The sequence below is a fragment of the Maylandia zebra genome, linkage group LG18 (genome assembly GCF_041146795.1).
Source record: "Maylandia zebra isolate NMK-2024a linkage group LG18, Mzebra_GT3a, whole genome shotgun sequence".
Taxonomy (NCBI): Eukaryota; Metazoa; Chordata; class Actinopteri; order Cichliformes; family Cichlidae; genus Maylandia; species Maylandia zebra.
In genome coordinates, this window is record NC_135184.1 from 189,284 (window position 1) to 214,156 (window position 24,873).

Genomic DNA, 24,873 nt, shown 5'->3' on the forward strand with positions numbered 1-24,873 from the left:
AAAATTGCAGACTGCACAGATGGTACCTTCCCAAAGGAAAAAGTACTATAGCTTACTAGGGTATATTAGACTTAATAGTTACTATATACAGTAATTGACTTCTATTCATTTTACATCAAATTAAAACTTTGTGTGTCAGATAATTATTTATTAAAAGCTCGACATTTTAAATGAGAATAAGAAAGAAAAGTCTGTCTTTGTGCCCCCTTTTCCCTGTTAATGCCCTATCGGCCCCCCTGGCTAAACTTTGCTAGATCCGCCCCTGCACAGTTACCAGCGTCAGCTACGTAGATAAAGATCCTGGAGTAGAAAGTAATATTAAATACATTCTAACAACAGCTGATCAAGCTTAAACGTGCTGCTGTTGTTCAGCCGCTGGTTTCCTCTTTCTGGTGCAAAGTGGGCCAAAAACAAACCAGAGAGACGGACTCACGACAGAAAAGCCGATCAGCTGATCATTGATCAGTTTCATGATTGAAGTAGCAGCAAGAAGAGGCAGTCGCTCGTTAAGCTTAACGCAGGAATGCTTTACAAACATTCAGAGATGGACTTACACACTTGCTTTACTTCTCTCGGGGATAACTTTGTCGGAGATGAAATGCCGGGTTGCTAGCGAAGCTCCACATGCTATCCAGACCACCGACAGGTCCCGCATGCCACAGCCGCTCTATCACGTGATGCATACTGCTCCGACGTGCTAACGTTCTGAGGTGAGTTACGGCGTGTTGCAAGTTTTGTGAGGTGCTTTCGTGATATTTAATGGATTGATTACATTTTTTATTTTTCTCCGATACCCGATCCAGTAATTTAGGTCAGTATCTCTAATCTTTATGTGGCCATCTCAGGCACAGCAGCCCCACCCACCTGTCCAAACCTTCAGTCAGAAGAAACTGAGTGGAGAGTCAGTATCAGAAGGATCATTTTGAACTGTGAATCATACAAAGCTGCTCTAGAGACCTGGGACAAACATACAGCACTTAAATGAACATGTTTGAGGAATGCTTTGCTGTGATCTATCCTTGTTAGGAACTTGTTCCTATTAAAAATGATCTCTTCCAAAAATATCTCTGTAAATGTCAGCGAGAAACTGTGAGGAAGAGGAGCAGGAGGAGTTTCAGACAATGAAGATTTTTGTAATGGGAGGAGAAAATGTTGCATGACGGTGAGCTGAGGAAACCTGGAGGGTTAGAAGTTGCAGGGATAACGTTTGTGCTCCATCTCCGTCCAACACAGAAACTCGGCAGGGTTCAAAAACCCGTAAAAACTTCAAAATGACAAAGTCCTCATTACAAGTGTTCAGGCTTATTGAGGAGCACTTATTGAGAAGATGTTCATTAAAACAACACATGAAGAAGCTGCCGTCCTCGGTCCAAGTCATTTGACTCCTCCCCCCCTGCTGATGAGGCGGAGCCTAACACCCCCTCCTCAAAGGGAGCGGGGTTTGTGTGACAGACAGAGAGTGGCAGAGAGGGATAGAGCGTCGGAGCTGCTGCTACTCTTTCATCAATAATCAGTCATCGTCATCTGATGCAATTGCTGTCAATAACCTACAGATCCACAGGGGACGGTCCGATCAGCAGCTGGAAGGTAAGACTGCTGGTTTGTGTATTTAAGGTCAGAGTTGGCAAAAACAGCAGATTTAAGAGTGAGGAGAGTGCTTTCAGATTACTGGAGCAGATTTAACGGGATGAAGAGGAGCTTCAGATTAACAAAATCCTTTAAACTGGGCTAAAATATGTTTCTATAATCACACTTCTCCAACGTTGTACGTTTGCTTCATAAAAAGTTCAGAGGGTAACACAAAGAGATGCTCTGCAGCAGCACTCTGAGATAAATCCTTCAAACTGAGCTCATTTACATCGCAGTAATGTTACCAAACTGATCATTGGAAAATGACTGAGTTACATTTTGATTCATTTGTCTCAGGATTTTGTTAAAAATTCAAAGTGAGCTGAGAACTCATTCATGCCCTGATAGAGTTTAATGACATCATCAATATTAAAAGAGAGGACAGGTGCTTACCGTAAACTTTCATTCTCTTTGGCTCAAACGATCCCACCAGCAGCTCCTGCCACTGACATCTTTTTGCTGGCCACGCCTGTTAACCTCAGAGATGAGCTTTCTGCGTCTCCCGAGCATGCTCACTGTAATCATCCTTTCCCTGTGGGAGACGTCCGGCTGCGGGGCAATGACGCTGAACTCCACGGCCCTCCTTCAGGTGTCAGCAAGAACACGAGGAGGGGGAGCGGGTGTCTACTCCACCCAGAGCAGGAGGAGGAGAAGCTGGGTGTGGAACCAGTTCTTCGTCCTGGAGGAGTACACGGGAGACGAGCCGCTCTACATCGGAAAGGTACGAACTGTAGATTTACAGATTTAGTCTAAATGACGGCTCCAGGCCCAGGGCCCGTGCAGGTGCCCGTGCAGGTGCCCGTACCGGTCCGGGCCTACGTCCTGGCTCTGCATCATAGATGTGGGGTTCAGATGTGTCGGTGCGAAGGAGATGTTTCTGTGCAGCTTTGTTGCAGCAGATTTAAAGTGTCTCTGAACCAGAACAGAAACTCGTTTTTGTTCCCAGCAGCAGTTCATAGCTCATACTTTTGTTTTGGATGAGAACTTTAAGCATGTCACAGACCCAGAAGTCCAAACAGAAACCAATAATGAATAAACAAAATTCTTCAGGGAAAAAATTAAGAAACATAAAACTAGCGGTAATTCTACTGAATCTAAAGTGGATTAAAAATATGACAAACTTTAATCAGGAAGTTCATCTGGGTACTGGATTAGGACTTTTCCAAGAACATCGGATATCAAACTGGTATTTGGAAAGCGTTCATTTGGAGAAAGCCCAAAGACGAAAGGGAACAGAGTGAGGGAACTAAAGGACATCAGGAGGAACTCCACTCTGAGTTTATGGTGTGGATGGATGTACCTGGTGAACCTGGTACAGTGTGGCTGTGGTTCAGGAGTAAGAGTGGGACGTCTCCTAACTGGGAGGTTGATGGTTTAATCCCTGGCGTATACTGAGCTCTTACTTGTCCATTGTACTGTGTGAATGTTAGCAGCACTGAGTCAGGCTTGTAGTAAGAAATGTGGCATAAAAACACCAGTTTGTTGATTGTGCAGTTCAAAGGTCAAAACAGTGAAACAGGTGATGCTTATTTAAAGTGAAACGGGCACATTTGCTTTGTTTCACGGCGAGCTCCACCTTTGAAGGTTCATTTTCTCGAAAATAACAATAAGAAATATTTGTTGTACTCAACTGGTTTCCTGCAGCTCCACTCTGACCTGGATAAAGGTGACGGACAGGTGAGGTACGTCCTGAGCGGCGAAGGAGCAATGTCCATCTTCTCCATTGATGAGGACACCGGAGACATACACACCACCAAAAGCTTGGATCGGGAACAGCAGGCGTACTACACACTGAGAGCTCAGGCTCGAGACCGAAATACCAACCTGCCGCTCGAACCCGAGTCCCAGTTCATCATCAAGGTCCAGGACATCAACGACAACGAGCCCAAGTTCCTGGATGGACCGTATGTGGCCCGGGTGGCTGAGAGGTCACCTGTAGGTGAGTCCAGAACCAGCTTTTGTCTTCACATAGTCCCGTGTGAACAGGCAGATTTCATGTGTGAGTGGAGTTAGCTTTTTTACAGTCCACTCGTTTCTATCTGCACTGAAGTCACCTCAGCTGAACGTGAATTAGATCAGCAGCGATTCAGCAAGCAGAAGCCATTTTCATAGACTTCTGCTTGTAACGTGAAAACCTGATGTCATGCAGGCTTTTAATGTGAAAGTCTGAGGTTGAACAGGCAATGTACAAACCAGAGCTGAGCAGGTTCTTGTTGTGAAACACCTGGATAGGTTTTCTGTCCTCCAGGTGAGTCTCCTGTTGTTGGTCCCATTGCACATGCTCACTAGTGTTGATCCTGAAACGTTAAGACTTCAGTTAAGTCCCTTGGTTTGTTTTATGAAGACACCATCTCAGAATTCACTAGTTGGAGCAAATCCAAATTTAGGTTTGACAGCGTTTCTACGAGACGGCAGCACTCCCTGTTTGAATAAAGTTTGATTTTGTACAGGTACGTCTGTGTTGACCGTGGTGGCGACAGACGCCGATGATCCGACCTATGGAAACTCCGCCCACCTGGTTTACAGCATCCTGCAGGGGCAGCCATATTTCTCTGTGGAGCCAAAGTCAGGTGAGCGTGTGGCTGTGAAACGCAGAGAGCACTTGGTGACGCCACGACCAGTTGGGATTAAACTGCTACAGACCATGACTGACTTTACCCATGAGCGTTTGGCTGCAGAGTTGTCTGTAACCACCTTCGTGTTGAAGGTGACACGGTCACGCCTCCTCTCTGAATCCTCCTTTGCTGCTTCACACATCAGATGTAGTCAGATTGCAGCAGATTAAAGCGGATTAAAGCAGCTTCGGCCTCTTCGCCTGAAGCCGCTTTATTTACTGTGTGTAAATGAGGCCACATGATGTCACGTTCACATCGGTTTGTGTCGGCGCCGCACAACACCTGTGACCTTTTTAATGTCAGCATGTGGATCAATTATGAATGCGTCATGTTGATTATGTCACATTCCGATGTTTGTCATCTGGGCGCTCATGCTCACCTTCAGACTGTGCTAATGTCTCACCTGTCTGCAGGTGTGGTGCGTACAGCCCTGCCCGACATGGACCGGGAGCTGCGGGACCATTACCTGCTGGTCATCCAGGCCAAAGACATGATTGGTCAGATGGGAGGTCTGTCAGGAACCACAACGGTCACTGTGATGCTGACTGATGTCAACGACAACCCACCTCGCTTCCCCCGCAGTGAGTCTCACCTGAGAGCATCCTGTTAACACCTGTTCATTGATATTTGACTCTCTCCTTTTCCTGTCCTTCTGGATTCAAACCTAACAGAGTTTCTTTAGAAATCACAGCTCCTCCCTCTGCCTGCTGGATTTTTAACAGTGAGCCTGCAGAGCGTCGTGACCTTATTCCAACATGATGTCCTGAGATTGCGGAGTGTTACAAGTATTTAGGGTTGTTCTTGACCACAAACTGTGTTTTGAGCCTCATGCTGATGCCACTACCAAACAAGTTCAGCAAAAACTGTTCTTTTTAAGGCAAATGAGATCTTTTAATGTCTTATCTGAAATTTTGTCCTTGTTTTACAGAAGTTTTATTGAATCATTTATCTGCTTGGTTTGGTAACATGACTCTGAAGAACAAGAATCGGTTGGGACTTTGGGTAAAAACTTGCAGCGAACTCTCAGGGCGTTTGGCAAGACGGACTTTTGACCATTTGTAACAAGCATGTGCTGAGGAAGGCTCATTCTGTTAACCGTTTGAACCATCCACTTCACACTGAGTTTGACTTGTTGCCCTCTGGCCGTTGTTTTAGAGTACCTGTGAGGACGACCAAAGACTCCTGGTTTCTTTTATCCCGACTGCAACCTGTCTTCTTAATGGAAAATAAATGTCTTGTGGCTTTTTATTATTGTTTTGTTTATTCTCATTGTTGCACTGGTCACAGGCTGCCTCTCTGACCCAGTGCTTTATTTTGTATTTTTGAGTCTCTTATGTTAAGGTTGTATGATAAGTTCCTTTGTTATTCTTATTTAAGGTTTAGTTGAGTTTTGGTTTGCCATTATTATCATCTGTCTCATGAGTTTTTTAAATTCAGTTTCTTGTCTTTCATGTGTTTTAGGGCTGTGTATTGTGTTGTCATGTCTACGTCTCCATGTTTCCTGTTTTATTTTGAAAGAGTCTGGTGCGTTCTTGTTCATTGTGACTTTCCACCTCGGCTGTATCCCAATTCAGGCTCTGCAGCCTTAAAGGCCGCATTTTAAGGCCGATTACGTCACAGCGACGCGCCGAAGGCTGTCCCAATTCAAAGGCTGCTCGAAATGCAGCCCTCAAATGCGTCCTTCATTCCCCTGAATTTTAAGGACGTGGTGGTTTAGACTTCGTGGCCCACCATATCCCAGAATGCATAGCGCGGCGGTGGGTGTGGATAATTTTGCCGAAAAAAACGGCGGATGAGGGGCGGCCGAAGAGTAAACTTTAAGTAAGTACTGAATATTATGTCACTTATTTATGTGCAAATATTTAATAACGAAGAACCTTAAACATTACTGTTGGCCACATGTCGGCAAAGTCACGTGACATCAGTGACGTTTGTACTAACTTGGTTTTAAAGCCTTTACTTTAAAATACACGCCGTTCAATAGCTGAGCTTCATCTCACAGAGAATGATCAAAGCTCATGTAGAAACAAACAAATGAACAAAAGATTGTCTCCTTCATTTCTGTCAAACACAGCTGTATGACACGTTTCCAGCTGTTAGTATCATGGTTGCTAGGCAACCTGGGCAGCGCAACGGAGGCTAGACCGTCCCATTTCACAAGCCTCGCACTTCCGGCCTTAGCGGTCTTTGAGTACGCGGCCCTTGAAGATCGTTGAGGCTGCAGACCCTGAATTGGGACACAGCCATTGTGTCAGCTGTTTCCCCATGTGTCCCCACTTCCCCTGATCACCTCCTGTGTATTTACGTCCTCTGTTTTCTGTGTTTCATTGTCAGGTCATCTGTGATCCCCACCATAGTCTCTCATAGTTTTCATGTTTATCTCCTGCCACCAGCCAAATAAAGGCTCGTTTTTTTGTTCACCTGACCTCTCCCTGCTTCTGGGTCCTGTTCACAACACATACCCCGCTGTGACTGCGCTTGCTGTTGCACTAATTTCCCCAGAAACAATAAAGAATTGAATTGAACTGAAGGGGGCGCTGCAGGCACTCATTCAGGCTTCATCCTCTGTGACCCACAGAGAGTTACCAGTTCAGCGTCCCAGAATCCACACTGGTGTCAGCGGTGGTCGCGAAGATCAAAGCTCTGGATGCGGACGCGGGTCCAAACGCTGAGATGGACTACAGGATCCTGGACGGGGATGGACTGGGAACCTTCAGGATGCTCACAGACCCCCACACACAGGAAGGACTGGTCATCCTGATCAAGGTTCTGGATTGTTTGTAGGTCACAGAAATCTCCAGTTTTTGGTTCTGATGTTTCTGTCCACTGTCCACTCTTCCGAGTCTTCTCGGGACGCGTCCCTGTGATCGTTGCATCATCGCGTTAGCACTGGCCTCGTGTGCGTCCCAGAGGACGTCCCTGCTGCTCGGCAGCTGCTCACAGCTGTTTAAATTTAGCTCGCTGCGTCTCTTGCAGATGACATTTTTTTTATTGTTCTGATTTTAGATTCATCGCTCAGATAAAGGTTTCCTTTCTGTTCTCTTCTGTCAGCAGTCGTGTCTGTTCCAGCACAATGAGAATAAATGTGGGTGTCACCTTCACATAATCACATGACCACGTTTTACTGATGGCCACGCTAGTTTATTCAACCCAGTAACATGACTTACAAAGGAGAACAAAAGTAGATAGGTTTCCAGCTTCGGTCAGTCTGACCTCCATGTGTCGCTGGCTCCAGCGGTGGGCAGCAGATAAATCATCTCCCCGTGTGTAGTTTCAGATCTGGGCACCACTAACTGAAAGCCCTGCTGATATGAAGTCAGATACATCAGGGCCTGAGCCATCCTCCGACTTTTAAACCATTAGCAATACTTCTTGGAAGCTAAGACAGGGAGTTGGAGTGATGTGCTCTGTTTTCTAACTGCAGCCGTCTTTCCAGCCTTAGAGGAAGCCAGTAAGTAGAGCATCGTCATCCCTGTACACACGAATAAGCCTCTCAAGTCTTGCTGGACACATAAAACATCTCAGGCTTGTCTCTGTTAAAGTGCCAACTGTCCACAAAAAGGTCTTTTTGTGACAGAGCCAACTCGTCTGTGTAACCCACCCTGCATTCATGACATAATGGACTGGAGGACTGACCCTCGAGCCTCCACGAGGCATGGAGCTAATTCCTGCCTTCTACCTGTCTGAGAAGCACACCTGAGTTCTCACCTGTACTGAGGTGTAACAGTAACGGGGTCTGTTTTCAGGTGACCATCTTTTAACACATTTATGAGAGCAGCTTCTGTGCTGTGACTGAAACATTCAGCAGTTTGATTAAAAGTCACTTTCCCTTACTGGTAAATTTCATGTTAATGAACACTAAATGCAGCAGGATATAATTTCTGTTCTTTAGCGATGCAGAGAAAACGCCAGCAGGATGTGTAAGACGGCAGAAACATCCTGGTAGCTTCAGTTTTCTTTATACAGAAAATAACTGATTTGAGTTTGTAGGTGAAATAAGCTCCTGAGGTTTTTACCTTCTGATTACGTTGGAGAGCCGTGTTCTCGTCTGACTCGCAGCTCTCTTAATAATTACGCTGTAGTTCTTTTCCTATTTGCTGCCAATGTGACGTTTCTAATGTTGTAAGCTGGACCGTGGTGCACAGACTCTGTCATAGCTCTGGCCTCCATTCCCATGAAGGCCCCTCTTGATGAGGTGCAGCTCAAACATCTGTTGGTGTGCTGTCAGGCGGCTCAGCTTTGTAGGAGCATCCACAGCGCTTCAGAAACAGTTAATGCATCGTGGCGTTTTTGTTACGCTAAATATTCAGAAGTACTCGGATCTCCAGGGAGAACAGCCTGCACTCAGAGGCACCTGTGATGTCATGTCCTCCCTCCTCCTCAGACTCTGGACTTTGAGACCAAGACCAGCTACGCTTTACGCGTCGAGGCATCCAATCGCTACATGGACACCCGCTTTCTGTCAGCTGGGCCGTTCAGCGACGTGGCGACAGTCCGGCTGCAGGTGGAGGACGTGAACGAGCCTCCGTGTTTTTCCCCCCGCATCAGCCAGATGGCGGTTTCAGAGGCAGCGCCGGTGGGAACTGAGGTGGGATCGGTTTCAGCTCACGACCCCGACGCCTCAAATTGTCCCATCAGGTAAGACGCGAGGCGGTAAAATCACTGCAAACACATTTCCACCAAAACGCAAAGACAACACCTGTGCTCCTCTGCAGGTACGCCATCGACAGGAAGTCGGACGTGGAGAACTACTTTGACATTGACAGACAATCAGGCGTGATCCGGACGAGCAGACGTCTGGACAGAGAGCTGAGCGCTCTGCACAACATCACTGTGCTCGCCACAGAGAGCTGTAAGTCACATGACATCAGTTTGTCTTCCTGCGAGCAGCAGGTGTATCTGACAGGTGTGTCTGTCTCAGTGGATCACTCTCAGGTGGGCAAAGCCGTGGTTCTGGTCTCTGTGACAGACGTCAATGACAACGCTCCGAGCTTTCCCGTCGAGTACCAGACATCCGTCTGTGAGGACGCCCAGCCGGGACAGGTGAGGCTCACTTGTGGCTTACAGACAGGTGTTCACAGAAAGGTGAGCGAGTGAGCAGAAGGCGAGTGAGCACGTGTGTAGACAGACAGGTAAATACAGCTGCTGTGGCTGTGATGTCACTGATATCCGTTATTTAATGAGCATCGTCTGTGAAATCTCTGTAATCTGTTACTGAGATGGATCCAGAAGTCCCTTCTCAGGTCACATGAGCGTTGGTGACTGGATGTGCTTCTGATTTTCTGCCTCTGTTTGACCTTTGACCTTTAGATCATTGTGACGCTGAGCGCCGTGGATTTGGATGAACCTAAGAATGGACATCACTTCCTGTTTTCTTTGGCTGCCAAGGCTGCCTGGAACCAAAGCTTCGTCCTGAGAGACAACAACGGTACAGTCCACCTTAATCAGTATAGAGCAGAACTGTGCAGTCCACCTTAAAACCAAAGATAACTTCAATGAAACAGAGCAGCTCTGTGGTGTACATGGACCAGCCTGAATTTAAGGTTTAACGCCTCCTGTGTCAGTGATGTTGTGGTAGTCACATTGGAACCTGTCACTCATTGGTTCATGAGGAAAATAAGGGCCCTTAAACTGGGTGTAAGGGGATCACTTTAGTGCTGCAACAGTGAATTTTATGTTAACAAGCTGACGTCATGCACCGCCTGTCCTTGTTGTTCACTGGTGGCTACCTGCACTGAAACAGGATCCGCCCGTTAGCCGTAATATTCCCTTTGGAGAGACTTTGTGAGTGAGGACTGTGTGGAGGACGGCCGGTTTGAGTTGTGTGACCTGTCGGTTCAGCGGACCGCCCGGTTGGTGTCCCACGTTGTCCCGTCTGTGTGTGTTTGTCCCTCGTGGTTTCAGCGAACACACTGAGCGGTGCCATCTCTTTCTAACCCATTACCACAAAGCAAAAACCTTCACAGGATCTCCAGCTGCCAATCATCCATGAGCTTCTCGCTGTAGCTCCTCCCACACGTTTTAGTTCTTTGCTTGGCATGGCACCCCCTTAGATAGCACTCTGTGTTCCACCTTAAAAGCTGCTGGTGATGACGTCGATCTGTCTGTCTGTCCTCAGACAACACGGCGTCTGTCCTGACGTGGCGGGCCGGGTTCCTGCAGCGGGAGCGGCCGCTCTACTTCCTGCCGGTGGTGATTTCAGACTGCGGGACTCCGCCTCTCAGCAGCACCAACACGCTGACCGTCACCGTCTGCGAGTGCGATCTTCATGGAAATCGTCGCAGCTGCGTCCAGGAGATGTCAGCGCTGCTGCTGCCAGAAGGCCTCAGCCTCGCCGCTGTTGTCCTCCTCACCGGTCTCCTCACACTGCTGGGTATGACCTGAGACAACGTCGCGCCTCTTCAAGTTAAACTCAGTAAAGTCAGAAACAAGAAGTAGAACCTGGTTGGCTTAGAGCTGATCCAGAACCTCTGTCCATGAGGTAGAATAAAAAAACTAGCTGAAGCTGGAGTAGATCATCAAACTGATGAAACTAGAACCAAATCTGAAGTCACCTGAAAGCAGCGAGCTTTTAGTTTTTCTCCTGTTTTTTATTTTATTGGGTATATTTTATGTTTGTTTTTTATTATTTAGTTCCAGTGTAGAGCATTTTGTGTCAGCTGTGGAGTGCTCTATAAATGATGATGACTTCATTGGGACACTGACGGGCTCAGCTTTCACGTGTCTGCCAGGAACATTACCCCGACCAGCTGTTCTCAGCGTCACCTGTACCATCTTGTCAGGGTTTGGTGGGGTCTGTGAAAACGATCGAATCAGCTGCCAGTCAGACGCTGCATAAGAAAACCTGTAGTGGTCTTTGGAGAATTTCTGACATAGAAAGGGTTACAACAGACGACCTTTTAATGCTCGTCTCTATGGAGATGGGTTTGGGGGGTAGCAGGAGGAGAGAAGCTGCAGAGAGGCGTGTAAGACTGCAACTCTGCTTCCTGGTCCCAACTCTGGATAGTCATATTTTGGGGGGTTTAATAAATTTGTCCATATTTCTAGAAATAAGAGCTGCTCCATCCAAAGTGGGATGGATGCAAGACCAGGTTTCCTCCAGAAGGCTTGCCAATTATCTATGAAGATAGCTGGAAGCTGTTCGTTGGTCTGTAGCAGGGAAGCAAACAACTCTACCAGTGCAGAGAACAACAACAAATATCACACAAGGAGTAAAGTAGGATTCTGATATTGTGTGTGTGGAATTCTGAACCCATGTCACTTTCAGGAAGATGAAAACTTCCACATCCAGGGTCGTGCTGCAGAACTTCATTTAAAATTACTTGACTTTGCCGCCATCACCTCTGCCTTGTAAACTTTTTAAGATGACTCCACCCCTTCGTCTGCCCTTAGGTGTCGCTATGGTAACAGGGGCCATCAGACGCAGAAGGAAGGAGCCTCTGATTATTGATGATGAGCGAGATGTTCGTGAGAATATTGTTTGTTATGACGATGAGGGCGGTGGCGAGGAGGACACCGAGGCCTTCGACATGTTCACGCTGAGACACCTGAACGAGACCAAACGGAGCTACCATGTCACCGCCCCTGAGCCCCCGCCATCCAGGGAAGATAAACACCAACTGTTCCAGGAGTTCATCGAGGACCGGCTCCGGGAGGCCAACCTGGACATGACGGCACCACCCTTTGACTCTGTGCAGACGTACGCTTTGGAGGGCAGCGGGTCAGCTGCTGTGTCGCTGAGCTCGTTTAGCTCGTTAACCTCGCTGGAGTCGGAGCAGAGCTACCACTTCCTGAGTGAGTGGGGGCCAAAGTTTCGGAAGCTTGCAGAACTCTACAAAGACCGCGAGGGAGGTGGTGCCTCATAGAGTGCACGCCTTGCGGCAACAGGTGTGTGGTCTGTTTAGCCCATATGAACTGGATTAGTCCTCACACCAGGAGCTCTGAGCACCCTGAACCAGAGCAGAACCTGTAGAAGTACCGGCAGCTGGACCTGGAACCAGCCAGCTCGAGCTTGAGCTGCCTGACTGGACCTTTACGTAGTTACTGTGAAATATTTCCTGCTGTTGCTATTTCACAATAAAAGCTTGCCAGTGGTGCTGCTTTTATTTTGTAAGCCTGAATGTGTAACAACAGAAATAAAACTGAATTTATGAAAACTGCAGCTGCTGTTTTTACTGCTGTAACACGTCCCAAACGCTCAGCCTCTCCATGCTGACGTCGTCCTGTGACGTATGCACAACTCTGAATTTGGAGGAAAAACTTTTCAGCAAAAATGTTTTTAGTTTGTGACTCACTTTGATTTATTTTTTTCTGATGATTCTGATGAGTCCAGACTGAACCACTGATGGTTCTTCACGTGTGCTCACGTGTGACAAGCTTAGTGGGCGGGGCACAGAGATGCTTTCCACCATACAAAAAACATCTGGTATGTTAAATGGAAAGAGTGTTTGCTGTCCACTGAAACTGAAATGAGTGACTGTGAGTCGCTGCTGGAACAAACCAAGTATTACAGATATAATGCATCTTTTTTTTACCTCCAACTTTATTTCAACAGAAACTTTTAACGACCACCAGCATCATACAACTGTAGTGTAAAATTATCATACAGACAAAGATGGGTGTGTATAATTAAACACATAGGAAGAAATACCGATTAAAGGGGAAAAACAGTGAGAGATACAGTGACGCCAAATAATTAAATAAAGACATTAAAAATATTACAAATATGAATGGTTTTCAAAGTTTTCTTGTTGTGAGGAACAAATTGTAGATTTCTGTTTCTGTGCTGAAAGTCTGAGAACTTCAGATGAGCGAGTCTCTCAGTCAGTCGTTTTGATCAGACGCCGTCAGAAACGAGCGACTTGTTTCCACGAGACCGGAGTAAAGCTAAATGTTTCTATATCGCTCTCATGGGTTTAGAGGTGTTGGATTGTGTGTCCACAGGTGTTTGTACTTTGCGTCGTAATAAAATGACGGTAAAAGGCTCCGCCCACTCTCTATCCATGTCTTACCATGCAACGACTCTGTGAATGGACTGGAGAAGTGTAGTGGTAGAGTCCTCCGTCAGGAATGAGATATGTGTGTCGACTTTTTATTCTCCCTTAAAATTATTATGCCATAACGCTGCCCAGAGCAGCTCTGCTAACAGGTTATGGGCCCAGAGCAGCAGTAAAGAGATCCTAGAGATCCTGTAACTGCCAAAGGAAGGGCAGCGTTTCCTGAAACCGCAAGTTACCGGCAGGTGTTAAAAGTTTGGCACGATTGAGTGAGTAAGCGTTTTTGTGCATCATGAGCAGACGCACGGCAGAGTCGGGCAGTCGATATTCCCGTTTGCAGTTTGATGGAGATGAAAGGAAATATGAGATATGGGAAACGAAGTTCCTTGGTCATCTCAGACTACAAGGTTTGAAAGATGTCATCTTAAAGGCTGAGGGTGATGAAGAAGCCGATGGTGAAGATGATGACAAAAATGCAGAAGCATATGCAGAGTTGATACAATTTCTGGATGACAAAAGTTTATCGTTAGTTATGAGAGATGCAGTTGATGACGGACGGAAAGCCCTAAAAATTTTGAGAGGTCATTATGCAGGAGTGGGCAAGCCAAGGATCATAAGTCTGTACACCGAACTTACTTCTCTCACAAATGAAAAGAATGAAAGTGTGACGGACTATATTATCCGAGCAGAAGCAATTATCACAGCGTTAAAAAATGCGGGTGAGTCATTAACTGATGGACTTCTGATCGCAATGATAATGAGAGGTCTACCAGAGACGTTTAAACCCCTGATTGTGCACGTTACACAGAGTGAAGCAAAAATCACATTCTCAGAGTTTAAAGTAAAACTCAGAAGTTATGAAGAAACCGAGAGAATGCGTGCGGCTGTAACTGATGACAACGTAATGAGGACAAAAGTGCAATTAGACCAGGATTCTACTTCATGGCGAGCAGATGACCGAAGATCAAAGAATAATGAGATTGTGTGTTTTAAATGTGGACTAAAGGGACACACTGCAAGAACGTGCCGATCCAGAGTATGGTGCAGTTTTTGCCGGAGTAGTACACACAAAGATGCGACCTGTAGAAGGAAGCTAAGACGGGATGAAGCGAGAGGGGTTGTGGAGAAGGACTACGCGTTCAAGACGGGCTCCGAACCCCAGAGGGTCCCGGACGGCGGCCAAGAGATGCTGAATAACCAGCTACTGGTGGATACGGGAGCGACGTCACATATCTTTACGAAGATCGAGAGTTTTAAGACTTTTGATGACACATTTCGACCCGAGGCTCATTGTGTAGAGTTGGCTGACGGAAGGCGGAGCAGAGGAGCTGCAAAGCGGCGAGGAGATGCTGAGATAAGTATGATTGACAGTAAAGGACGCAGTCACAAGGTAACATTGAAACAAGCACTCTACATTCCATCGTTTCCACAGGACATTTTGTCAGTAAAAGCAGCTACTAGTAACGGAGCCACTGTGGTTTTCAAACACGGGGACAGTTTTCTTAAACATGTTGATGGAACAAAATTCCCTATATATGAACATGAGAGACTGTTCTTTATAAACACTGTGCAAGAGTTTGAAGAGAAATGTAATGGATGTTTTGATATGCAAACGTGGCATGAAATTCTAGGACACTGTAATTATGAGGATGTTCAAAATCTGCAAAATGTCGTTGATGGAATGGAAATTAAGGGTAAAATCAACAAAAACATGCAATGTGAAGCCTGTATACAAGGGAAGTTTACTCAAACTAGGAACCGAGAACCAGATGAAAAGGCCAGGGCAGCATTAGAGTTGGTACATACGGATTTAGCTGGTCCGATTACGCCAAACTCTAAAGAAGGGTTTAAGTATGTTTTTGTCGTTTGTTGATGATTATTCAGGTGCAACATTTGTATATAATCTGAAACACAAAAGTGATACAACTCAAGCAACTGAAAGATTTATTGCAGAGGTGGCGTCATATGGGAAAATCAAGTGCATTCGTTCTGATAATGGAACTGAATTTACAAGCAGACAGTTCAGAGATTTATTAAGTAGACACGGCATTAGGCAGGAAACTTCGGCGCCATATTCGCCTCATCAAAACAGAACAGCAGAGAGGAACTGGCGTACACTTTTTGACATGGCGAGATGCATGTTAGTTGAGAGCGAATTGCCAAAGTCTTTATGGCCATATGCAGTACAAACCGCGGGAGTGATTTGGAACCGATGTTTTAACAAACGCACAGGTCAGACAGCGTATAAGATGTTAACTGGAAAAAGACCTGATCTTTCTAGAATGAAAAAATTCGGATCATTGTGCTATGCTTATAAACAAAATAGGGGAAAGCTGGATCCAAGATGCGACAAAGGTGTTTTCTTGGGATATGACAAAAATAGTCCAGCATATTTGATCTATTTCCCAAAAACCGGGAAAGTTGAAAAGCACAGATTGATAAAAATACTAAATCCCGCGACAATGGATCAACAAACACAGAGTGATCAGATGTATGAAGATGAGGTTTATGAATCCAGAAAAGATGGTGAACCCAAACAGACGAAGGATGAGGATATTCCAGATGGTAGTGAAAGCAGTCAAACTGAGTCCGAGGTTAAAACTGATGATAAAGTAGATGCTGGAGCTACACGTTATCCATCCAGAATCAGAAAGAGACCTGATTATTTGAGTGATTATATCACGGATGTGAAAGAGTGTGAAAATAAACAGATGCAAACCAGTGTTGATTATTGCTACAGATTGTTGTGTGAAATACCCACATCATTTAGCGAAGCTATTGTGTCAAGTGAGTCAAAAGAATGGGAAAGAGCGATGAATGAAGAAATCCAATCCCTTAAGGAGAATGACACATTTACTTTAACCACTTTACCAGAGGGTAAGAAAGCAGTGGGGGGCAAATGGGTTTATGCCGTTAAAAAGAACTCAGACGGATCAGACAGATATAAAGCTCGATTTGTGGCTAAAGGTTTTAGTCAAACAAAAGGAGTTGATTATGAGGAGACTTTTTCACCGACTGCTAACTTATCGAGTGTGAGAGTTTTGATGCAGAAAGTGGTTCAGGATGATATGTTGGTTCACCAGATGGATGTAAAAACCGCCTATCTACACGCACCAATAAATGAAGAAATATATATACAACAACCAGAAGGTTTTGAGATAGAATCAAGTGAGACTAATAAACTGGTGTACAGACTAAAGAAATCACTTTATGGGCTGAAGCAATCGGATCGTAACTGGAACCAAACCTTACATGACTATTTAAGCAGTTGTGGATTTAGACAAAATACTGCTGATCATTGTGTGTATTCAAAAGAAACTGAAAGTGAAAAAGTAATCATCATAGTGTGGGTGGATGATTTACTCATTGCAGCTAACAATGAAAATGTGCTTTCAGGCGTGAAAGAAATGCTCTCTTCTAAATTCCAAATGAAAGATCTGGGGAAACTTAACCATTTTCTAGGAATAGATTTTCTTCAAGAAAAAGAATGTGTCAGAATGTCACAGAAAATATATATTGAGAACATTTTAAAGAGATTTAACATGCAAAACTGTAAGCCAAGGTTAACACCCTGTGAACAGAAATGGACTCATTCTGATAAATCCGAGACATTACCAGATGTGAGGAGATATCGTGAAGCGGTAGGATGTCTTATTTATCTGAGCTATTGTACGCGACCTGATTTAAGCTATGTTGTCAGCAAACTGTCACAACATTTCAATGCGCCAACTGTTGATGATTGGACAGCAGTGAAACATGTTCTGAGGTATCTAAAAGGTAGTCGAGGAAAAGAACTGTGTTTTAGGAAACGTTCAAGTGGAAAACTAGGTCTACAAGCATACAGTGATGCAGATTGGGCATCCGATGTTTCTGATAGACGCAGTATGACAGGTTATTGTGTAAGCCTAAATGAAAATGGTCCTTTGATATCATGGAAAACCAAAAAGCAGACAACTACAGCACTATCAACATGTGAAGCCGAATACATGGCATTAGCAGCAACAGTTCAGGAATGTATGTATTTGACTTATTTGATTCAAGATCTTGATGAGTTTGAGTATGAAACACCTATGATATTGGAGGACAATCAGGGAACAATCGCTTTGTCAAAAAATCCAGTGAACAGACAAAGATGTAAACACATTGATGTGAAATATCATTTTATAAGGTCAGCTGTACATGAAAGGAAAGTGCTCATTGATTACTGTCCAACTGAGTCAATGGTAGCAGATATGATGACGAAACCAGTTTCAAAGTCTAAGTTAGAAAAATTCTCTGTATTTGTGTTTGGAATGTAAGATGTTTTTTCCGGAGGATTGTTTTTCCCCAACCTGTGTACAAGTGGGGGTGTTGGATTGTGTGTCCACAGGTGTTTGTACTTTGCGCCGTAATAAAATGACGGTAAAAGGCTCCGCCCACTTCCTATCCATGTCTTGCCATGCAACGACTCTGTGAATGGACTGGAGAAGTGTAGTGGTAGAGTCCTCCGTCAGGAATGAGATATGTGTGTCGACTTTTTATTCTCCCTTAAAATTATTATGCCATAACGCTGCACAGAGCAGCTCTGCTAACAAGAGGAAGCTCCAACAGGGTAAAACGAAATGACGTCAGTACTCCAACGGGGCGGAGCATAATCACGTGATTGAAGAGGCGCGCGGAGCTGCAGCGGGCCCGCGCGGGGGCGCTGCTCCTCGCAGCCATGAACGCCACAGACGAAGAAGAAGAGCCGGATGTTCCGGACCGTGTGAGGTGGCTGTCGAAGCGATCGGGTGCCCGGGTCTCTATGGTCTCTGTAGCCGGATCCAGGAGCGGGTCCTCGGGGATGGGGCTCCTGCTGGTCTGCTTGGCCCTGCTGGTCTCCGCGGTCCCCCCTCTTAGCGCATGGGACGAGGACCTGGAGCTGCTGGACCTGGTGGAGGAGATCCCGCAGACCTTCTACCAGTTCCTGAACGTGGAGCAGGTCCGTGCCGAGCCGGGTCTGGTTAACTCTTGTCATAATGAAAGATTATTGCGACGATCACAGCTGATAGATCCGTTAGAGAAGGTGATCGATAATCAGACCAGATGTTACCTGATCATGTGTTTTTTAACCTGATCAATAGAACCTGCAGCAGGTGGAGCCAGGTGGGTGGGGAGGCTGTTATTGGTCCGTTATTGGTTGCTTATTAATGTAATGCTGTGTTTCTGAGCATGTGCAGTTCGCACAGCAGCAGGTTGCTCTGTGATGCAGACGGCGGCGGACTCTGACATCAGGCGGCGTTGAGCTGCTCAGAGGAAGTTGGTGTTTTTAAGGGCGATGAAAAAAAACCACAATGACTCTTCTTCTTCTTTTAATAAACGGGCTGAAGAGGCCTTCTCTGATTGGTCAGCAGGTGCCTTTATCTAGCTTTGACTGATTCTAATGCAGGTGCTCAACATCTGTGACATCACAGGAACCCTGGTGGGAATCAGCTGCGAGAAAGTAAATGTTCAAATAAAGACGAGTCACAGGAAGTTCATCATGTGCAGGTTTTCTCTTAGTTATCTCAAATGCCATCAGAGATGATGTCTGTGGCCACGGTGGTTGTCCGCCGTCTCCGTTAACCCGGGCTCTCTGCCACAGGCTCCGAGTGCCGCCGCTGTGTTTCCTGAGCCCCGTGACAGAGACTCAGCAGCAGATCAGCGTCGTGTTCTACACCATCACACGGGCCTTCATTCACTGCTGTCAGAGCAAACATCACCTGGTCTCAGGTGTCCAACGCTGACCTCTGACCTCTGTCTCTCTTCAGGAGGCGTCGGGAGCAGAGATAAAGAAGGCGTACCGCCGTCTGTCCCTGATTCTGCACCCCGACAAGAACAAGGACGAAAACGCAGAGACACAGTTCAGACAGGTGGGAACAACGACAAACAACAACAACCTTAAACACAACAGCAGCACAAACGACACTCGTGAGACCTGATGACTGTTAGCGTGTGTGTCTTTGCAGCTGGTGGCCATCTATGAAGTCCTGAAGGATGAGGAGAGGCGCCGCAAGTGAGTGTTTACATCTGTTTACGTCAGTCAGTGAGAGCCAATCAGAGCTTGGCGTTCTGACAGGTGTGTGACTCCTCAGGTATGATGACATCCTGCTGAACGGGCTCCCTGATTGGAGGCAGCCGGTGTTTTACTACAGACGGGTGAGGAAGATGAGCAACGTCGAGCTGGGCTTCCTCCTTTTCGTCATCCTCACCGTGGGGCACTACGCCGTCATTTGGTCCATCTACCTGGAGAAACAGCTGGTGAGTTGGCCAATCAGAGCGAGGTCATGGTATATCTGCTGCAGCCAATCCGAAAGGAGCAGATAGAAATAGCCAATGAGGGCCGGTCTTCTGTCTGCAGGATGAGCTGCTAAGTAAGAAGAAGAAGGAGAAGAAGAAGAAGCTGAACTCCAAACCTGCAGAGGAGCTCAGGTGTGTCAGTCAGGAGCGGGCTGACAGGTACGGTGTGACATCATCACCTGTGGAGTTCCTTTGTGTGTGTGTGTGTCTGATGTGTGTGTGTGTGTCTGATGTGTGTGTGTGTGTGTGTGTGTGTTTCAGAGACCAGGAGCGACCTCATTGGCAGGACATCCTCCCTCTGAAGCTCAGCATCTGGATCTACCTGTCCATTAAGAACCTCCCCCAGGCCGTGCAGGTAAGAGTGGGCTGGTCTCCTCAGTAAGCCATAGCCACAAGGCCTCTGCCTATCAGGACGTGAGGGGGCGCGGGTATGGCAGCAGTCTGGGCCAATCACAAAGCTAGATGTAATTAGAGCGACTGCAGACTGAGCAGCGCTGAGGAAGGAAAAGCTCCACTATAACAATAAAGTTTGGCCTGTTTGAATCCACAGCTGTGAGATGTGCCCACACTGATCAGGGTCACATTTGTGATCTGAGGGATTCTTTAAAGTTTAACGCTCTGGATTCAGAGCAGATCTGACCCCAGCTCAGCCGGTGTTTTAGGACCAGAACAATTAAACTGTAGCAGGATCGTGTCAGATGCTTCACACCCTAATGCTCTAACCACAGTGGGATCTTCCAGGAATGATGACACTATTTTCCAGTGATACGATTGGTCGATGAAACCCCGTCAGAGATGACGACCGTCAGCACAGAACCAGCTGAGCCCCGAGGGCCCTCCTGGGCTTCCTGCTGAAATCAGTGGAGTGTTTCTCTGCAGTTACAAAGCTGTAAATATCACAGCAGATGTTACGGTGTCAAAGAGGCTGGGACACAGGAAAGTAGGTCGCCTCATTGATTTTTGCATTTTATTGCATAGAGCCTCTTTGAAAATATGCTTCAGTCGACAGGAAATATATTCATCATCTGTGCAAAGATTTGTGCTGTGAAGCAGTGAGAGATTACTGTTGATGATAACCAAGCGTTTGGCACATCTGTCAGTTACATTTAGAGATGAAAGCAGAAATGATGGAAGTTTATTTACACACCTAAAAATGTTTGGTTTGAGTGTTTGTCAAGAGTCGCCTCCACTCTCAGGTACACCTTTTCCATTTAAAGTCTGAGCGGCTGTAACTCTGGCTTCTATTGGCCGGTTTGCATGATTGACACCTCTTTTTAATCGTTGAGCCAATAGAATCACGGTATCGTTGTCGTGTTTACGTCAGTTCCATCAATCAGAAGTTGCAACACGAAAAGTACACGTGTTACTAAATTTAAGATCCTCGTCCAATCAAATGTCTGTAACTGGGCAGAAAACTGGATTTTTTTTTAACAGGAAACGGCTCTGAGGCATTGTGGGAGATTGAGTTATTAAGGAAACAAGCTGGATGTTTATTCTGTGAAAGCAACAGGAAAAGTCTGACTTCATGAGCGGTCTGCTTCTGCGGCTGGTTCGGTAAATCTTCGTTGGAGCGTGACGAAACTCGCAGTTTAGGAATTTGTGAAATCTCTGCTTTCAGAAAATGTACTGTTCGCTCGGGTAGCTCGTGCTATCGAGGCTCTGTTCTGCTTGTTTATGGACATTTCATGAAATGATGTGACCGTTAACTGTTTGTTGTTTTCGCTGTTTGGTGTTCGTAGAAACAGTTCATACGAGCTTGTAGCTGAGATTCAGAGGTTCCTGTGGATGCCACACACGCCGGGACTTACACAGCCTGTAACTCCTGTTACAACCGATGTAACGGGAACACACCCTCGGTACCGGTACGCTTTGAGCTGGTTAATGTGGCGATCTTTGGCACAGAGCGGGAAAAGGTGACAGCTGCAAGATAGAGCTGTATCCATGGAAATATGAAAGCTTCCTGTCCCACAGCCTGATGACGTAGCAGTGGAAATCCCTTCTGGTCCCGGCTCTGGTGCTCCTGGTTCTGACCCAGTCTCTCTGTTGCAGGAGGTGAAGCAGTACTATGAGGACTATCAGCAGATGAAGCAGGAGCAGAGAGAGGCTGAAGCTGAGCAGGAAGTGGCTCCACGTAAGAACAGCTGATCAATAATCAGTTTTCAAGCTGCCAGTTTGCCTTCAGAGTGATCAGTAATCAATCAGTAATCGCTGACCCGTCCTCCTAGGAGAGAAGCGGCCGAAGGTAAAGAAGCCGAAGGTGGAGTTTCCCATTTACGAGCCATCGGCAGAGAACCAGAACCACACCCAGAGCTATGACCCGACCACATCTATCGAGGACATCGAGGAGCAGATGGACGACTGGCTGCAGGACCGCAGAGCCCCCAAGAAGAAGGTTATTGATCGCGTATTGATTGCTCACATCAGGTGTTAAAGAGGACCTGTTCTGGTTCTGTTAAACGCGATCCAGCCTCTGTGAACGCTCTTTGTCTGTCCTCAGGCTGCCGATTGGACTGAAGACGAGCTGAGTCTCCTTAGCAGGTTGATGGTAAAATTCCCAGGTGGAACTCCGGGCCGCTGGGAGAAGATTGTTCATGAGCTGGGTCGATCTGTCAGCGATGTAAGTGTGTTTGGTCTTCACTCTGCTGTGAAGGCTGTCCTGTCATCATCTTCTCCAATCAGTTCAGTTCAATTCAGTTTTATTTACACATAAATCACAACAGTCACCTCAAGGCGCTTTATATTGTAAGGTAGACCCTACAATAATACATACAGAGAAACACCCAGCAATCATATGACCCCCATGAGCACTATGAGCAACAGTGGGAAGGAAAAACTCCCTTTTAACAGGAAGAAACCTCCAGCAGAACCAGGCTCAGGGAGGGGCGGGGGGAGGAAGACGTGCTGTGGAAGAGAGCCAGAGATGAATAATCACTAATAATTAAATACAGAGAGGCGTCATTTAACAGGGACATACTCTCCTGGACCTTCTCTGCTTCCTGTAACAGAGTCTGTTTCTTCTACAGGTGACGGCTAAAGTCAAACAGATGAAAGACAGCGTGAGCCACACCTCAGGTAACTCCGCCCACCTCCAGCTTGCCTTCTGGACAAAAATGTCGCTGCAGTTCAACGTCGATAAACTTTCCAGGTCGTGTTTCTGTGGCGTAGCTTTGATTGCTGATTACCGTGAACAAAGTTTGTAGATGACCAAATAAGACGCTGTAAAAATATGTTGTTACATTTTTGACACCAGTGATAATGTCAGTCGTCTCCATATGTGTCCAAGTTCCTTATAGGACAGTCACGTTCTATTCTTTGGTTCTACTGTCGGTTCTGTCCGGTTTCATCAGTCGTACTCCGATTCTCTCGTGTTTCAGGTCTGGTAAAGCTGTCGCAGCTAAAGGCGCCTCCTCTTCCTGTGAAGTCACATAATGTGGACGACAGCATGATGACTCAGAGGGAGGGCGAGGCTTGTGAGGAGGAACAAGAGGAGGAGGTGGAGGCACCGACGGTTCGCAGGAGGAACAGGAAGTGTTCGGATGGGGGGGGGGTGAAGGTCAGAGGTCGTCGGCAGAGAGATTTTGACCCGGCGACGGTGGACGAGGAGGACGCGGAGCCTCAGGCGGAGCCCACCGTGTGGACTCAGAACCAGCAGAAACTGCTGGAACTCGCTCTGCAGCAGTTCCCTCGCGGGACGCCCGAGCGCTGGGACCGCATTGCCAAGGTGGTCCCGGGAAAGAGCAAGGTGAGGTGGGGGCGGGCGAACTTTCGACAAGCGATTGAGAAGTGATCAATAACTTTTATTTTTTTTATTTATTTATTTTTTTAGAAAGAGGGGCAATACATATTAATGAACATTTTAACAAATGTAAATATGCCAGATTATAGCCTTGGGCTAATTTCCATCTGCAGACCCTCTGGCAGGTTGGTGTTAAACACAAGTTAGTAAAAACATACAGAGACACTATTTACAGGTCATGTGACAAGGACAAAAACAGTGATCACATTATACTAGAACAAACAATGACAAGGAGAGTGGACACAGAGGACAGATAACAATAACGGAAACACATCAATTATATTGCACATGCCCTGACCGTCGTGATATTGCGTTCACCCATTGCACTAACAGTTGTTTCCCTTTTTGTAATACACTAACTCTTTTTCCCGTCCAATATAAAACATGATTATTAAACATGATTACATGTTTGTGTGTCCCTCAGCCGCCCTTTTAAGTGACTCTTAAAAATGGGTAGACTTGTACTTTCCCTCACTGACAGTGGAAGACTATTCCAGAAGCTCACTCCCTGATATGACAGAGCATCTGTGAAAAGGTGGTCCGCCTGAGTGCCAGTTCACAATCACCTCTAACAGTGGCTCGAGTCAGTCGAGACCCGGCAACACTGCTAGACTTTTGTTTAATAAAATCACTCATTGGTGGAGGCACCAGACCATGTATAACTTTGTATATTAGACAGGCAGATTTAAATAATTTGAAATTAGTAAAATTTAAAAACTTGTATTTTTCTAAAATTTGACAATGGTGACTGACGGATTGTGTGTATCGATTACAGGAGGAGTGCATGATCCGGTATAAGATCCTCGCTGAGCTCATTCAGAAGAGGAAACAAGCCAAGAGCTGATGCAAGGTTATGACTCCACCCCCTCTGGTCAGGTGACCTTCCGCTGCCTCCTGATTGGACAGAATCACAGCACTTAGAGGATTGGACAACGAGGCGACACACACACAGATAACTGATCAGAATATTGATTAGACGTTCTTCCAGACTGAGCATGCTCACAGCATTGATCAGAAATTCTGTGTGATATCAATCGACTGATCGATATTCTGATTTGTGATCATCAGCCGGTCACGCCTTTGCTTTTGGGCCCCACCCTCTGCTGTGTGTGTGTGTGTGTGTGTGTGTGTGTGTGTGTGTGTGTGTGAGAAACAGGAAGTGACCTCACAGTCTGATGTGCCTTAATCTCTCTTCAGCCAATCACGTGTTTACTCATCAATAAACAGTATTTATTAGCTGCCTATTTGTTTTTCTTTGACTGAAATATTTACAATAAAACCTTGTTTCGTATTGATTGATTGTCATCGGCACTGATCAGCTCATGAAATAAACGTCTGATTTCTTTTCCTCTTTACCTGTGGTCAATAGTTTGAGTTCTGCTCTTTAACACGTTTTTAAAATATTGATCAAACTCAGTTGATAATGTTGTATTACAATATTATTTTATTGATCATTTTCACAGATCAGTGCCCTGTAGACGCTGAAGTGATCAATAAGGTTATGCTTATTCAATTCCACCGTCAGGCCGCGGTCTGTCTG

General features: G+C 46.0%; 2 protein-coding genes across 3 annotated transcripts; both read left to right on the forward strand.

Moving 5' to 3' along the window:
* The first annotated feature begins 305 nt into the window (after positions 1 to 305).
* LOC101484120 (cadherin-7) lies at positions 306 to 12,390 on the forward strand. 2 transcript variants are annotated; one of them, XM_004572454.2, is made up of 12 exons: positions 306 to 1,587; positions 2,063 to 2,350; positions 3,274 to 3,568; positions 4,080 to 4,199; positions 4,658 to 4,825; positions 6,823 to 7,010; positions 8,629 to 8,882; positions 8,960 to 9,096; positions 9,166 to 9,287; positions 9,555 to 9,672; positions 10,363 to 10,617; positions 11,637 to 12,390. In XM_004572454.2, the coding sequence occupies exons 1-12, from the start codon at positions 1,528 to 1,530 to the stop codon at positions 12,107 to 12,109; spliced, it is 2,478 nt and encodes an 825-aa protein (XP_004572511.1). In that variant the 5' UTR covers positions 306 to 1,527; the 3' UTR covers positions 12,110 to 12,390. The 2 variants fall into 2 exon arrangements, with proteins under 2 accessions (XP_004572511.1, XP_023009921.1); XM_023154153.2 differs by having other exon boundaries at positions 2,066 to 2,350.
* Positions 12,391 to 17,919: 5,529 nt separating this feature from the next.
* On the forward strand, positions 17,920 to 24,688 carry dnajc1 (DnaJ (Hsp40) homolog, subfamily C, member 1). Its single transcript, XM_012925067.3, has 12 exons — positions 17,920 to 18,200; positions 19,009 to 19,110; positions 19,207 to 19,253; positions 19,333 to 19,498; positions 19,599 to 19,696; positions 19,799 to 19,892; positions 21,587 to 21,668; positions 21,763 to 21,929; positions 22,035 to 22,154; positions 22,561 to 22,609; positions 22,912 to 23,279; positions 24,109 to 24,688. The coding sequence occupies exons 1-12, from the start codon at positions 17,940 to 17,942 to the stop codon at positions 24,175 to 24,177; spliced, it is 1,623 nt and encodes a 540-aa protein (XP_012780521.1). The 5' UTR covers positions 17,920 to 17,939; the 3' UTR covers positions 24,178 to 24,688.
* The last annotated feature ends 185 nt before the right edge of the window (positions 24,689 to 24,873 follow it).